This window comes from Argopecten irradians, chromosome 11 (assembly GCF_041381155.1).
Source record: "Argopecten irradians isolate NY chromosome 11, Ai_NY, whole genome shotgun sequence".
NCBI lineage: Eukaryota > Metazoa > Mollusca > Bivalvia > Pectinida > Pectinidae > Argopecten > Argopecten irradians.
The window spans coordinates 40,855,022-40,872,396 of NC_091144.1; the positions used below are offsets into that span (position 1 = coordinate 40,855,022).

General features: G+C 36.6%; 1 protein-coding gene and 1 long non-coding RNA gene across 2 annotated transcripts; one reads left to right on the top strand and one right to left on the bottom strand.

Moving 5' to 3' along the window:
* Nucleotides 1-91: 91 nt before the first annotated feature.
* On the top strand, nt 92-12,830 carry LOC138335581 (eukaryotic peptide chain release factor subunit 1). Its single transcript, XM_069284742.1, has 11 exons — nt 92-451; nt 2,711-2,886; nt 3,394-3,533; nt 4,460-4,598; nt 5,043-5,233; nt 5,785-5,914; nt 6,361-6,516; nt 6,967-7,031; nt 8,495-8,567; nt 10,173-10,247; nt 11,667-12,830. Exons 1-11 carry the CDS (start codon nt 354-356, stop codon nt 11,750-11,752), a joined length of 1,329 nt encoding a protein of 442 aa, XP_069140843.1. The 5' UTR covers nt 92-353; the 3' UTR covers nt 11,753-12,830.
* Nucleotides 12,722-13,219, bottom strand: LOC138335582 (uncharacterized). The gene is made up of 2 exons (XR_011210302.1): nt 12,997-13,219; nt 12,722-12,940 (listed from the first exon to the last, which is right to left on the bottom strand). It is a non-coding gene; the product is annotated as an uncharacterized lncRNA (long non-coding RNA).
* Between the last annotated feature and the right edge of the window lie 4,156 nt (nt 13,220-17,375).

The window sequence follows — 17,375 nt, forward strand, 5'->3', positions numbered from 1 at the left end:
CGGAAGAAATCTTTATCTATTCTAAAATTAAAAAATAATTGAATTATTAGCCACAGAAACACGCAGATGATCCTGCCCGGGATGGCTTTTGACGTCAGAAATTTCACATGGTCAATGGCGAAGAAGGAACCCACGGCTTTGATTGCACAATCACACGGCGAAAAGTTCTATTTTGGGTTCTTACGATCATAAACAGAAAAATATCACTTAAACAGACTTTAAGTGTTTCAGTAGATCAAACTTACACCTGTAGACCTGAGATTTAGTGCGTAAGAGGCGGGTTTCAGTGATTATTCCCGCCATACGGCCAATCGAAGGGAATTGACATCAGGAAAGTTTTTAAGCTTTGAAGGATGGCATCAAACGGTACAGATGGTGAAAGCAGTGCGGACAGAAATGTGGAGATATGGAAGATAAAGAAACTGATAAAAAGTCTAGAAGCAGCGAGAGGGTAATTTATTGAAACATTATTTGTCGAAATCTAAACTCGCACGTGACATGTCAGAATAACAACTTATTGTCATACGTGTCATGTCCGTAATACACTTTAACAACAATATCTTTACTGAAGTTAAATTGGATGTAGGTTTGACTTTTAGATTGGTTCATGGTTGGTACAATTCAGAAAATTGATCTTAAATGTTTCCTAAAAAAACATTTGATCACAGTACATCCTTGATACTCCAGGAGTTACTATCACTGATGTTATGTGCACCCCTGGAATTCTCATACATATTTACCTGTTAATAACCTCTCCTAGAGGTCTTCATAATATTAGGGCCTAGGCCGGAGGCCTCTCTGAACCATCACATTTATTGCTTTCGGTTTTTCTCAGAAAATACTGAAGGGATCATGCAGTCTAAAATTTTATACATATGTAGGTTCCCCTATGACCTTAGTTGTGCATATTGCATTTTGGGACTGATCGGTCAACAAGATGGCCGCCAGGCATCCATCTTGGATATTAATAGTTAAAATTTGTTATCGCTTTTCGAGAAAGTACTGAAGTGATCTGTCTCAAATTTCATTCGTATGTTCCTATAGGGCCCTAGTTTTGCATCCCTCTTTCCTAGGGGTGAAACGATTAGTCGAATAATTGGAGGCGATTAGGTTAATGAAACTAATCGCTAATAATCGATTGAAGATTTTAATAATCGTTAATGGTATCATGCATAGCAAGTGCATTATAAGCTGACTAAACACGTTGACAGATCATGGATTTCTAAGGAAGCCATTACGACTAGTAGTTTCATCTCTTTATGTACACGTTTTGAACTCAACAAAGCATATATGATGTGAGAAATACTTGTTAAATTACGTCTCTGTGGCAGTTAAAAGTCATTAATTATATTATATAATCAATGAGAAAGTGGATGTCATGAGAAAGCTTACAACACGCAGTACGCTGTTCGCCAATTTTCACTAGCGATCGGCTCCATGTTGTTAGTCAGGGAGGCCTAATCGCCGCCGGGACGCTCAGGACGGAAGGAGCAGTAGTCTTGAACATTTAAATTTTACTATTGCATACAAAAAGAATGTTTTTGTTCATATTCTAATTGAATATAAGAGCTGTTGATGATTTAATATTTTATTTTTTTGATCACGGAAATAAAAAAAAGTTCATTGACAAAAATATGGTCATGTAGCTCCATGGCGATCCAGATTTGGTTGATTAGTTGTACGTGTGAAGGTCACGTCAAAACAGCGGTTTAATTATATATTAGCAGACTGGATTTAAATAATGTTACCAGTGATTTTTCAGGATATTTTGGGGGAAATGTTTTAAAAACAAATTGGGAATTTTTAATCGCAAAAAGAGCAGTTTTGGGGAAAAGTTACATATTACTGAACATGGTATTATAGGTGATTAGATATTGTAAAACAGTAAACTCTGTCAATTTATCAAAAGGTGACGACCATCACAACAGTTTCAGAGTAGTTTTTTTTTTTTAGATTAAATGAGAGGAGAGATTTCCGGGATTTGTTTGGTTTTCAGCAATTTTGATTTGGGAATTTTTCATTGTAATTGGGAAAAAAATACTAAAAGGGGAGTTTGGCATTGGGAATGGGGTCGTTTACCGACCCCAGTTATATAAGGAGAAAAATCACTGGTTACAGAAGATGATACAGGGACAGAATTCAGAACTTATTTGGGATAAAATAAGTTTGTTTTGTCAATAAATATATTCTAATTTATTGGTAGGCTTATATTATGTAAGGCATATGTGCTCTGTCATATTGTACAGTAGGTGTTATTATTAGTCGATATCAAAACATGGCGGACGTTTTCAGTAGTCAGTAGTATATATATATATACATAGTGTACCTTCAATTCAAGTAATTAATCGATTAGTAATCGATTACATATGTGATCGAATAATTGAATACAAATATTACGAATCGTTTCAACTCTTTCCGTTGTCAGACATATCATTCTTTGATGGAGGCAAAGATCCCTCTGGGATCTCTTGTTTCTGCTGAATTGCCTTCAGTTTTACTGTGAGATAGGTGAATATAATGTTAGTGTTAATAAACCCTGGAGTATCAAGGATGCAATTAATATGACTTAAATATATATGTACCATAATTGTTGTGTAAGAGAGAGGGCTGAATAATTCCTATACCCTTATTAGTGTTTTTTCTCTTTTCAAGTCTTTTTACATGCCTCTTAATGCATCTTTATTTTTATTTGGTGTGTTTATGATTATAGAAATGGCACCAGCATGATTTCGCTGATCATTCCACCAAAGGACCAGATATCTCGAGTTTCCAAGATGTTGGCTGATGAATTTGGTACTGCATCAAACATCAAAAGTAGAGTGAACAGGTTATCTGTACTAGGTGCAATCACATCAGTACAGCAGCGACTCAAATTATACAACAAAGGTTTGTATATAGAGAACAAAAATCCCCTCAAATGACTATCTCTAAATGACCAAAAACATGGAGGATTTCTATTTGTTTTCCCCCCTTGCTTTTACAAAAGTTTTTACTTCAAGTGCAACTAACAAAAAAGTAAAAATGATCTGTAGCATATAATAGAAAATTATTAGAATAATAAAATAAATTAGTGATACACAAAAATGGAATTAGAAAATTTATTGCCAGACTTGCCAGTTGGTTTTTTATTTGCCTCTCTGATAATATAATTTGCTATAACTTCCAAATATTTATTGTTCGCCGATGGAGCACTAAATTTATTGTTTTTAGTTCACTGACCCGAACAGCAAGTGATCACGAGCTTATGTCATGGTGCGGTTGTCAATTTTTCCCTTTATACAAGTTCTTCTCCAAAAGTAGGATTAACTTGCAACAGTACAGGGGTTATCTTAACTTTGTAAGATATGGGTATTATGATTTCTTGTTTAAATGTTAAAACAATTACTTCTTCAGTTCCTCCGAACGGCCTGGTGATATACTGTGGTACCATTGTGACAGACGAAGGGAAGGAAAAGAAAGTGAACATTGACTTCGAGCCTTTCAGACCCATCAACACATCCTTGTATCTCTGTGATAACAAGTTTCATACAGAGGTAAGACCAGTCACAAAAAGTTTGGGTTGTATGAAGGGAACTTCAGTCACTTTTGTTTCATTGGTATTGATAGTATTGGCCAATTACAGGCAACAGTGTTGTTATTTTAAACAGTTAAACCTAAACTTTTGTTAGAAAGTGTTTTGTCTGCAACTTTTCACTTGGCAAGACATTAGACAGTAGCTTTGTGATCAATGCAAACCACATATAATTAGATGATTATGAAACTAATTTAACATAATTTCTCAGCTCTTAGATAATTCTAACCAGCAGAAATTATTTTAATGCTCATTGAAAAACAGTGCTGGAGTTCTTTGTCATGCAGTTTTCCTCGTTGGTTCTTAAATCTTGATGCAATATATATATAATTGATTTTTAAAACTTTTTTCATACATCATCAGATTTTATTTCTGATCATGTATAAGCTTAAAGCGAATAGTCGGACAAACAAAGGCTTAAGTCGGTAAAAATGGTGTTAATATATCCAGTATAATTTCTTATGAAATAGAAAATAAAATCTCCCATCAAAATCGCTCTGTATGCGAAGAAATTAATATATATTATAGGAATCCTAATATGTCTTCCCGACCTGCTATCAGTGCAGTTCACTCTAATGCATATCCATGCAGCCTCGTTTTCAAAGAGTTAGGCAAATTTATATTTAGAACTGTGCTAAATTTACACGGGGCTTCCCCATAATTTCAATGGTCAAAACTGGACACCGTAAGCAGAACTTGACCATCATTATGGTATACAAGGACTTTTGGAAGGCCAAAGAACGTATTTAGACTGGTTTCCTTTGCCCGACTATTTGCTTTAAGCCAAACATTGATTTCCCTGTAAAACAATTTTGGCTTATACACTGAAAAATATGGTTTAAATCCGGCACATATTTGGTATCTAAAATGGATCTTTGTTGTGTGTAGGCCCTGACCGCCCTCCTGGCAGACGACAATAAGTTTGGTTTCATTGTAATGGATGGAAATGGTGCCCTGTTTGGCACACTATCAGGAAATACACGAGAGGTCCTACACAAATTTACAGTCGATTTACCAAAGAAACACGGTAAGCATACCATAGCATAACTAAAAAATATCTTAGATAATTTATAAAGTATGAATAATATCTAAATAATTTATGAAGAATAAATGCATATTCAACAGATATCTAAATAATTTATGAAGAATAAATGCATATTCAACAGATATCTAAATAATTTATGAAGAATAAATGCATATTTAACAGACAACTAAATAATTTATGAATAATACATGCATATTCAACACAAATGCTTTAGCATAATCAGTTTAAAAATGGGTTGAATGGTAAAATCCTTAATTTCAATCATTTGGTGGGAAGGCTTCTTTCTGTGTTCCAAAAATCTTTGAAGTTTAGCATGATTTCTATTGCTATATTACATGAAAATATTTGTTCTCCTTGGTGTGATGTCATGAAAATATTTGTTCTCCTTGGTGTGATGTCTAATGCATGAACTGATTTCTTTGTTAGGTAGAGGAGGTCAGTCAGCTCTTCGTTTTGCCCGTCTCCGAATGGAAAAACGACACAACTATGTCCGAAAAGTTGCTGAGGTGGCTGTCACGCTGTTCATCACAAATGACAAACCAAACATCGCTGGCCTAGTTCTGGCTGGTTCTGCCGACTTCAAAACAGAACTCAGTCAGTCAGATATGTTTGATCCAGTAAGTGTGATGTAGCTCAGTCAGACACAGTAAATTTAATGGTGACACTTGGAATTACAAGTACACAAGGTGCAATTAATTATACCTAAACATCATTGAAAAGATAGTCTAACTGGCAATTTACAAGCTAACTACTGTAGACCTACCACTGTGTAAATAAATGTCAATCACTGTGTTAACTCATCCCGCCAGGTAATTTAAATGACCAAAAGGTTGTTTTAAGCACTGATAAACAACAAAACTGTTTAAATTTGATGCTTAAGGGTATTTGGAGACTATGCAAATTTTGGATGAAGATGCCCAAAAATTTTTTTTTTTAAATGATGGAACTGATTTTTTTTTTTTTTTTTTTTGTAATTTTTTATTTATTTCTTCCCCCCCCCCCCCTCCCCCCAAATTAAAACTGGAAAATGTACCTCCACACTCGCACAAAAATAGGTAGTTGAAAAATTGCTGGACTTAGAGGTCTGTAAGGGCCCAAACAATTCATATTCCCAGCACTTAAAAAGTATGGTTGAGATAGATAATAAAGACAACATCTTTTTTAACAGAGATTGCAAGCGAAAATCATCAAGATTGTTGATGTATCGTATGGTGGAGAAAATGGATTTAATCAGGCCATCGAACTTGCAGCCGACGCTCTAGCAAATGTTAAATTTATTCAGGAAAAGAAACTCATTGGTAAGTAATGATATAATTATGGTAGAGAATCAGTGACAAAAGTGTCTCCAATTTGTTTCACAAAAATGAAAAATTCTTGACTCGGTTTCATAAAATCTCATATGAAATGAACGCTCATTTAAGATCCTATATTTATGGCAGAACATGCATCTAGTACGTAATTATATTCATCTTTATTATATTTCCTAGACAAATGATTTTTTTAAACACTTTTACCGAGATTATTCCGATGTAAACTTTGCTATAGTGAGGAGTACAACTAATTACTTTCGGGGAGATATTTTGATGTTAGAACATTTTTCTCGCTTCTGCTAACAGTGAGATATTCTGATGTTGGAACATTTTTCTCGCTTCTGCTAACAGGGAGATATTTTGATGTTAGAACATTTTTCTCGCTCCTGCTAACAGGGAGATATTTTGATGTTAGAACATTTTTCTGCTAACAGGGAGATACTTTGATGAGATCTCACAAGACACAGGGAAATATTGTTTCGGTGTAGAAGATACGCTGAGAGCTTTAGAAATGGGTGCAGTAGATATTCTGATTGTGTGGGAAAATCTCGACATTACACGATATGTATTGAGGAATCACCAGACTGAAGGTAAGCCTTAGTAATCACTAGCCCACAATCGCCTGTCCTTTTTCAATTTCAACAAAGTTTATTTCAAATATTATTTGAAAAAGGATTGAACAACAGGCATAGCCTATATAAGTTCTCTCCCTATCTCCCTGTCCTTTTGTCCGACTATTATGAATTCTTGTTCACATTTTTTCTCAGACATCATATTTTCACTAGTCCATCCTGAATTTATATTGGCTCTTACAGTAAAATGTATCAAATTAATTGAAAATTGATAATACCTATAAAATCAGATAATTTTGAATCTGAATGAATACCATCATCAGATGGCGTCTTCGTCTTTATGAAATTAAGAACCCATTAGTAGTGTAAAGCAATAATTATTTTTGTTGTTTTTAAGAAGATAATTAACAAACAATGATCTGTTCATTTCCGTTATATACTTTATGTTTCTTTTATTTCATTTTTCAGTTGAAAATATTTTACATCTGAAGCCCGAACAAGAAAAAGATAAAACATACTTCATTGACAAAGATGTAAGTGGCTTAAAAACAACTGTTGTAGTCAAGTATATATATATACTCTTGGAAGAAAGCAATTGTAACTTGTTCTGTTAGGTAGAAAACTTGGCTTTTTTTAGCGTTTATTATACATGTAATAGCTATATTATACTCATTTTGTATCACATGGTCCTGTCTATTGGTCATTGACAGGATCAAAGAGATAACAGAACCTCGTGGATCTTTTGTTGGGTGCATGATGATGTGTGAAAAGTTTTTGATTCATTATTACAAAAGAGGCAATAAGCTACTCACAAGTAGCTATTTATTTCATTAGCGGCTCGGTTATTGGTATAACAAACACATCCAACCTACTTTATATGCTACTTAATCATATACAATCAATTCCGATGGTATGAGCAATTAATCCAATTATCATTGACAATAATGTGGAATTTAATATTCTTTTGTTTTATTTTTCTTAAGGAATATAGAAAAATAGTTTTATGTAATAATTAGCTTCACTGAAATGTCCCTTTTATGACAGTATTACTGTTTTGATATATAGGCCCACTACGTACCTTTCACAAAAGATTTTTAATTTTTTTTAAACAAAAATTTAAATCGAGATTGATAATTTGTTACAAGTTAATGGCTTACCATTAATACTGCACTTATCATAACCTTCTGAACAATTAAATTAAATGCTGTTTATCAAAACGCACATGTACACAGACTTTTATGTTTCCCAGCGTCGTCATAATTATTGCCGATTAGTTGACTGTCACTGTGCCAGACGGCAAAACACTTGAGATGAATCTTTAACTGATAGTATGGATTATGCAAGAAATTTTGCATTTTTTTGGTGTTATAATCTCATCTCAGGCCATCGATATATAAATATATTTTAAAGTTAATATTGTTTTTGAGAAACTCTTAATTTTTGTTTCGGAAAAGGTTGAGTTGTTTTACAATACAATAAGCATGAAAATATTTATAAATATTTACTTTGTCTTTCCTATAACACTTTAGTTACATTATTATACCACTACCTTTCCGAAACGGCTTTTAATTTTTAAAATGGGAATGTAAAACAAGATCGATAATTTTGTAGAGTCTTAAGAATTATTAACTTACCGTGAATACTACATTCATCATCACCTTCTGAACGATTTGATTAAAATAAATAAAATGTTTATTTTCATAACGCGGGTCGTATTATGTTTCCCGCCTTCGTCCTAAATACCCGCGCGGTAGTTGACTATAACTGCGCCAGACGGCAAAACAGCGAATTGACTCTCCACTGTTTTCATATATTTACGCAGGAAATCTTGCATACGTTTGGTGTCGTAACCTTATTTTAGGTCATCGGTATGCATTTTCTGGTGTTATTAATGTTTTTTAAGAAACCTTATATTTTGCTCCGGAAAGGTAATGGGCCTTTAAGTTACATTATTATATCAAGTAATTTGATTTAAAACTCACCTTATTTTATATAGACTGGTGTTGAACTTGAGTTGTCCGAACAGATGCCACTACTGGAATGGTTTGCCAACAACTATAAGAAGTTTGGTAAGTAACAAAACTATCATAGAAGATCTAGAATAAGTGAAATTACTAGACCAGGCTTAAGATTCAGAATAAAAATTATACAAAATGATTTTTTTTTCAAGGAAATCATACAAAATAATTCATATATAAGTACCATATATTACTATTATATAAAGTGAAAAATATTGGGGTGCACACTTTACGCATTACAAGGCCCTGGATTAGGGCTGTAACGAGTATCCGAGTACTCGAGTATTCACAAATTATTGAGAAAGATCGGATACGAATATATCTGACCATTATTGATTTATCAATAAAAACAGTTTTACTAACAGTTTTACTTCAATTGAATCTTTTGCTTAAAACTGGTGATTCGTGGTCCGATCTGTGAATCGTCAACCCTGAATCGTGGATCGGATCGCCACATGTTAGACAATCCACAGCCCTACCCTGGATCAGGATCACTTATGTTACTTAAGTCGGTGAAAGGCTGATATTGGGAAACTACAAAATAAAACAACGAAGTTAAAAAAAACGTTACTACACACACTACACGAGTGTGCACTATATCCCTACTACACACTACTACACGAGTGTGCACTATATCTCTACTACACACTATACACGAGTGTGCACTATATCTCTACTACACACTATACACGAGTGTGCACTATATCTCTACTACACACTATACACGAGTGTGCACTATATCCCTACTACACACTATACACGAGTGTGCACTAATCCCTACTACACACTATACACGAGTGTGCACATACCTATACACACTATACACGAGTGTGCACTATATCCTACTACACACTATACACGAGTGTGCACTATATCCTACTACACACTATACACGAGTGTGCACTATATCTCTACTACACACTATACACACACACTCTATACACGAGTGTGCACTAATCCTACACACCATACACAGTGTGCACTAATCCCTACTACACACTATACACGAGTGTGCACTTATATCCCTACTACACACTATACAGGTGTGCACTATATCCCTACTACACACTATACACGAGTGTGCACTATATCCCTACTACACACTAACACGAGTGTGCACTATACTCCCTACTACACACACACGAGTGTGCACTATATCCCTACTACACACATACACACGAGTGTGCACTATATCCCTACTACACACACTATACACGAGTGTGCACTATATCCCTACTACACACTATACACGAGTGTGCACTATATCCTACTACACACTATACACGAGTGTGCATCACTATACACGAGTGTGCACTATATCCTACTACACACTATACACGAGTGTGCACTATATCCCTACTATACACACTACATACACGAGTGTGCACTATATCCTACTACACACACTACACGAGGTGTGCACTACATCCCTACTACACACTATACACGAGTGTAGCACTACATAGCAAAATATGATGGGTTATTTACTTCTGAATGTTCAATGAAAAATGAACTGATCCTAAGTTCACCAGTCTGTCCTCTTAGGTCAAGAGTAGGACAGGATTAATATATATATAATATATTGTAGGCTCTGTTCTTCTTCTGAAGGTTGTGAAACCTTTATCAGCCATGTGATGTATCTTTTTTTATCAACAGGTGCCACTTTAGAAATTATCACAGATAAATCACAAGAGGGTGCACAGTTTGTGCGAGGATTCGGCGGTATAGGAGGTAAGTTGTCACATGTTATAAGTATGTCACAGTTTGTGTTAGGGTTTGGCGGTATAGGAGGTAAGTTGTCACATGTTATAAGTAAGTCACAGTTTGTGTTAGGGTTCGGCGGTATAGGAGGTAAGTTGTCACATGTTATAAGTAAGTCACAGTTTGTGTTAGGGTTCGGCGGTATAGGAGGTAAGTTGTCACATGTTATAAGTAAGTCACAGTTTGTGTTAGGGTTCAGCGGTATAGGAGGTAAGTTGTCACATGTTATAAGTAAGTCACAGTTTGTGGGAGGGTTCGCCGGTATAGGAGGTAAGTTGTCACATGTTATAAGTAAGTCACAGTTTGTGTTAGGGTTCGGCGGTATAGGAGGTAAGTTGCATTGTCACATGTTATAAGTAAGTCACAGTTTGTGGGAGGGTTCGGTGGTATAGGAGGTAAGTTGTCACATGTTATAAGTAAGTCACAGTTTGTGGGAGGGTTCAGCGATATAGGAGGTAAGTTGTCACATGTTATAAGTAAGTCACAGTTTGTGGGAGGGTTCAGCGGTATAGGAGGTAAGTTGTCACATGTTATAAGTAAGTCACAGTTTGTGTTAGGGTTCGGCGGTAAAGGAGGTAAGTTGCATTGTCACATGTTATAAGTAAGTCACAGTTTGTGTTAGGGTTCAGCGGTATAGGAGGTAAGTTGTCACATGTTATAAGTAGGTCACAGTTTGTGGGAGGGTTCGGCGGTATAGGAGGTAAGTTGTCACATGTTATAAGTAAGTCACAGTTTGTGTTAGGGTTCAGCGATATAGGAGGTAAGTTGTCACATGTTATTAAGTCACAGTTTGTGTGAGGGTTCAGCGGTATAGGAGGTAAGTTGTCACATGTTATAAGTAAGTCACAGTTTGTGTGAGGGTTCGGCGGTATAGGAGCCTATTAGGAGGTAAGTTGTCACATGTTATAAGTAAGTCACAGCTTTTGTTAGGGTTCAGCGGTATAGGAGGTAAGTTGTCTGAATGTTTTAGGTAACCAGTCTCTACATCAAATCCTAACCTATACCCTCTACCCTGTACCTGCAACCTCACTCATTGAGGGTACAGGGTAGAGGGTACATGATAATTTGAAACAACTTTACTTGTCATAATGAAGTAAAATCCAAAATAAAAGGCCAAAATTAATTCAAAGTAAAATAAAACAAAAATATCTCTATGGAATATATATTCAGCCACTATATGGCCTTCTTCAGTCAAAAATAACACTAACCTTTACTTGTAAGCAGCCATCTTTGATTTTAGTTGTAACTGAAGAGGTCCAGCTTTTTCCAATTAGAGTTGTAGGTTTTCCATTGTTCTAAGCCATGCTTGGCCATTTTAGAACAAAACTAAGCACAAGAATTGCAGTAATTTTAAATGTGAAACTAAAACAAATTAATTTTCTATTTCAGGTATTTTACGATATCAGGTTGACTTCCAAGTCTTCAACACGCCGACATTTGATGATTATGAGGACTTTGATCTTGATGACTATTAAATCTATAAGTTATGTTGCCAGTCCACACTGTAGGCCTTTCACATACATCTGAAGACATCGTCACCGAGGAGAAGACATCGTCATACAGCGTCACACAGGAGAACTTCTGAATTCCTGACAATAGAATTGTAGGAGAGGACGTGTTACAAATCGCAACATTATAAAATTAAATTGCCTGTTAAATTGCCTGGAACCATGTATGTCGTACCTATTATGGTTGACGTTGCGATTTTTGCTCATTTGGCTGTGGATGGCCTTCCTCTGATTTTATCTCATTACTGTATCTAACAATAAGACCAGTGTTTTGATTCTGTATATTACAGCGTTACCTGCCTTGTATATATAGATTCTTAAACAAACCAAAATAATGACATTACAGTTGATATCTACACAGGGAGATAAATCTCTCATAGATGAAATAATGTTCTGAAAGATCAGAAAGCTTGATGCTAAAATAATATGTATATTTGGAGTTGGTTATTAGATAACACATGACTTAATTATCCCACCTCTAAACATTTGCTCTAATTTATTTCAACAGTAAATAGCATCACCCTTCAGTCTTCTATAAATCCAGCATACATTGCTGAGTTCAGTACAGTTTATTTATTTGACCAAATTATTTACCTCTGCTATATTTATGCAACTTCTTGTGAAAAAGATTTGAAGAAAACTTCACATTCTTATGAAATATCCTGTTAATGAGTGCAAAACTAAAACTTACAAACTAGTGTAGTGTGTTATCAGAGAAGTACTCAACTAACTTGTCAGTGTATTTAGTTTTTGACCTGTACAAGATGTTGTTTTGGACTTTATATTAGACTAGAAGGACATGGATTACATTACTTGGAAAAGTGATTGGTTCATCAATTTGTGGAGATGCTTAGATAGAATGTTCAGACAGAAAACTTCATACAAAGAAAACACAAGGGAGCTAGCTAACTCCTTAAAACAGACCTTTACGGACTGTGACGACTCCTTAAAACAGACCTTTACGGACTGTGACGACTCCTTAAAACAGACCTTTACGGACTGTGACGACTCCTTAAAACAGACCTTTACGGACTGTGACGACTCCTTAAAACAGACCTTTACGGACTGTGACGACTCCTTAAAACAGACCTTTACGGACTGTGACGACTCCTTAAAACAGACCTTTACGGACTGTGACGACTCCTTAAAACAGACCTTTACGGACTGTGACGAGGCAACTTTACGGACTGTGACGACTCCTTAAAACAGACCTTTACGGACTGTGACGACTCCTTAAAACAGACCTTTACGGACTGTGACGACTCCTTAAAACAGACCTTTACGGACTGTGACGACTCCTTAAAACAGACCTTTACGGACTGTGACGACTCCTTAAAACAGACCTTTACGGACTGTGACGACTCCTTAAAACAGACCTTTACGGACTGTGACGACTCCTTAAAACAGACCTTTACGGACTGTGACGACTCCTTAAAACAGACCTTTACGGACTGACGACTCATCGGACTGTGACGAGGCAACTCTTATTCAATGTTCATTATAACAAAAGTTTATGAAATACAGTTATTTGAAGTGCTTATAATTAGTTCCGTGTGGCCACGTACAGATGTTGTGTGTGGCCAACGCTACACCCTGCTCTCATTGTAGTGATGAGAAAGCCGTGTTGGATATAGAAGTTGTACATGTACTTGAATTGTTATTAATGATGGTTAAAAGTATTGTATAATATATCTTGAAAGTTACATGTATTGGTTCAAACTAATTTATATGAACAAGAGGCCCAGAGGGCCTGTATCGCTCACCTGGTTTTTTGTTAGTAATTATCACAAGACTCTGACAATTAGAAAAATAAGCAAAATTGACTCCCAAAGTTTAATTTTGAATCACAACCATACAATGATGCTATTGATACCATACAAATATGCTATCCAATACATAGGTTCAGAGACAAAGTAATTTATATGAAAATAGTAGCCTAATTGACCTTTTGACCTCGCATCTATTGCCGTCTAAGGCCCCGGGGGTCAGCCCTATCATATGTACAATTTCAAATCCCAACCCTATAAGGATGCTACCATTGCACTATAAGTGCTCTTCCATTCTTAGTTGCAGAGAAGAAGTCGTTTATATGGAAATAGCTAAATTGACCCCTTTTGACCCCACCCTTCAGGCCCCCGGGGGGTCAGCCCCATCATTTGCAAAATTTTGAATCCAAACCCTATAAGGATGTAACCATTGCATTATGAGCGTAATCCCATGTTAAGTTGCAGAGAAAAAGTCATATATATATGGAAATTGACCACTTTTGACCCCGCCCCTCAGGCCCCCGGGGGGTCAGCCCTATCATTTGCACAATTTTGAATCCCCACACTATAAGGATACTACCATTGTATTATGGGTGCTATACCGTGCTTAGTTTCAGAGAAGAAGTCGTTTAAATGGAAATAGCCAAATTGGCCACTTTCGACCCCGCCCCTCAGGCCCCCTGGGGGTCAGCCCCATCATTTGCACAATTTTGAATCCCCACCCTATAAAGATGCCACCATTGCATTATGGGTGCTATACCATGCTTAGTTTCAGAGAAGAAGTCGTTTATATGGAAATAGCCAAATTGGCCCCTTTTGACCCCGCCCCTCAGGCCCCCCGGGGGTCAGCCCCATCATTTGTACAATTTTGAATCCCCAACCTATAAAGATACTACCATTGCATTATGAGTGCTATCTCATGCTTAGTTTCAGAGAAGAAGTCGTTTATATGGAAATAGCCAAATTGACCCCATTTGACCCCGCCCCTCAGGCCCCCGGGGGGTCAGCCCCATCATTTGTACAATTTTGAATCCCCACCCTATAAGGATGCTACCATTGCATTATGGGTGCTATCCCATGCTTGGTTTCAGAGAAGAAGTTGTTTATATGGAAATAGCCAAATTGACCCCTTTTGACCCCGCCCCTCAGGCCCCCAGGGGGTCAGCCACATCATTTGTACAATTTTAAATCCCCACCCTATAACGATACTACCATTGCATTATGAGTGCTATCTCATGCTTAGTTTCAGAGAAGAAGTCGTTTATATGGAAATAGCCAAATTGACCCCATTTGACCCCGCCCCTCAGGCCCCCGGGGGGTCAGCCCCATCATTTGTACAATTTTGAATCCCCACCCTATAAGGATGCTACCATTGCATTATGGATGCTATCCCATGCTTGGTTTCAGAGAAGAAGTCGTTTATATGGAAATAGCCAAATTGACCCCTTTTGGCCCCGCCCCTCAGGCCCCTGGGGGGTCAGCCCCATCATTTGTACAATTTTGAATCCCCACCCTATAAGGATGCTACCATTGCATTATGGGTGCTATCCCATGCTTGGTTTCAGAGAAGAAGTCGTTTATATGGAAATAGCCAAATTGACCCCTTTTGGCCCCGCCCCTCAGGCCCCTGGGGGGTCAGCCCCATCATTTGTACAATTTTCAGTTAGTAGCCCATAAGGATGCTACCAATCAAATTTTGTTGAAATCCGACCAGCGGTTATGGAGAAGAAGTCGATTGTTGACGGACGGACGGACGGACGGACGGACGGACGACGGACGCCGGACGCCACGGTATGGCATAAGCTCACCTTGGTCCTTCGGACCAGGTGAGCTAAAAAAGGATTCTGCATCAGATCATAGTTATTGGGCATTGTATACAAGAATACCATATAGGTTCCTGTTGTTATGATGGAAAAGTGAAGAATAATCATCCATGATTTCTCATTCACAGATGTTGGAATGATTCAAATGTGAAGAGGGAATATCTATGATTTCTCATTCAACTGGTGTATGCCCTAAGGTTATATTTCTGACTTGGAAATAAAGCTTACCATGTTTGTAACTTGGAGGGGGGTATTAAAATTAGTTATACCAAGTAAAAAAGAATTGGCTTGAAAGCGACATTGTATCCATTTCGTATCAATATTATAAAACAAATGTAATAAATTGCGATTTTCCAAAGTTTAACTGCTATGTTAAGTCTCTCAAGAGTATTCTTGTATTTGTAGCATATAATTTGTCTTTATAGTCATATAATCTTCCTGAACATTGATTTTATCGACTCAACAACATGCTCTTTTGGAGAATAACACATGATCACTTTTTAGAAATCTTATTATATCAAGACCGTGTTTATAATGTAGTGTCAGAGACGTGTAAATCAGCAAAGTTTATTGATATGCATTATAAACATCAATATACAAGTGTTTCTTTCTGAAGAAAGTTTATATAAATCAAAATTTGCTGTTATTGGACTCTTTCAAGACTTTGAACTTTGAACTGAAAACTTGTGTGAAACATTTTATCATGCAAGGTTTGAATAAAAGAAAAATATTATATATAAGTTTTGTTCTGATATTTAGAACAAAAAATATATTGAGCCATCATAGAATTAAATAAATAAATAAAAAGTAACAAAAAACCAACTTGTTATGTTGTGTTTTCTTCTAATTACAGTATAGCCCCCATCCTTGATATATTACTGTCGTTATGTCAAACTCTGGACCATCCCATAGTAAAACTGGAGTCGGTTCAGGAGAAAAAAACTGACCAATCACATGCCTGCAGAAAGTTTCTTTGGTGATTAACAGAGAGAAGATCAAAGTACAATATTATCTGTGCCTTTAGTTGCCTTCAATTTTGCTATTATGTATTCCTGGGTTGGATATAACAGCGGTGATAGTAACCCCAGGAGTATGTAGGATGAGTTCAGGCCTCTTGATTATCCGATCACTTGGCATGTCCCAAACTGTCTGGTTTGTGATCTCATCACTTGGCGTGTCCCAAACTGTCTGGTTTGTGATCTCATCACTTGGCATGTCCCAAACTGTCTGGTTTGTGATCTCATCACTTGGCGTGTCCCAAACTGTCTGGTTTGTGATCTCATCACTTGGCGTGTTCCAAACTCTGGTTTGTGATCTCATCACTTGGCATGTCCCAAACTGTCTGGTTTGTGATCTCATCACTTGGCATGTCCCAAACTGTCTGGTTTGTGATCTCATCACTTGGAGTGTTCCAAACTCTGGTTTGTGATCTCATCACTTGGCATGTCCCAAACTGTCTGGTTTGTGATCTCATCACTTGGCGTGTCCCAAACTGTCTGGTTTGTGATCTCATCACTTGGCATGTCCCAAACTGTCTGGTTTGTGATCTCATCACTTGGCATGTCCCAAACTGTCTGGTTTGTGATCTCATCACTTGGCATGTCCCAAACTGTCTGGTTTGTGATCTCATCACTTGGCATGTCCCAAACTGTCTTGTCTGTGATCTTATCACCAGGCTCGAATTTTCAACTAACTGTATATATATAATTTTAGTATGAAATATATAATTTTATAATGTCTTGGTAATGGAATGTAAAAAAAAAATGGTTAAACAAATATGATTTATAGTATCTAACAAGAAATATTCCTGAAGAGCCATCATGAAATGGTGAATGTACAAGAGGAAGGTTGTTGACTTTTAATTTATATATATATATATATATACCGTTGGTTGAAATTTTGTGCCAGGTTCTTGTTTATGAGCAGTTGAATATTTGATCACATTGTTTCCGAGTCACAGGGACCAGAGGCAGACCAACAGTGGTCAAAATGACCAAATAG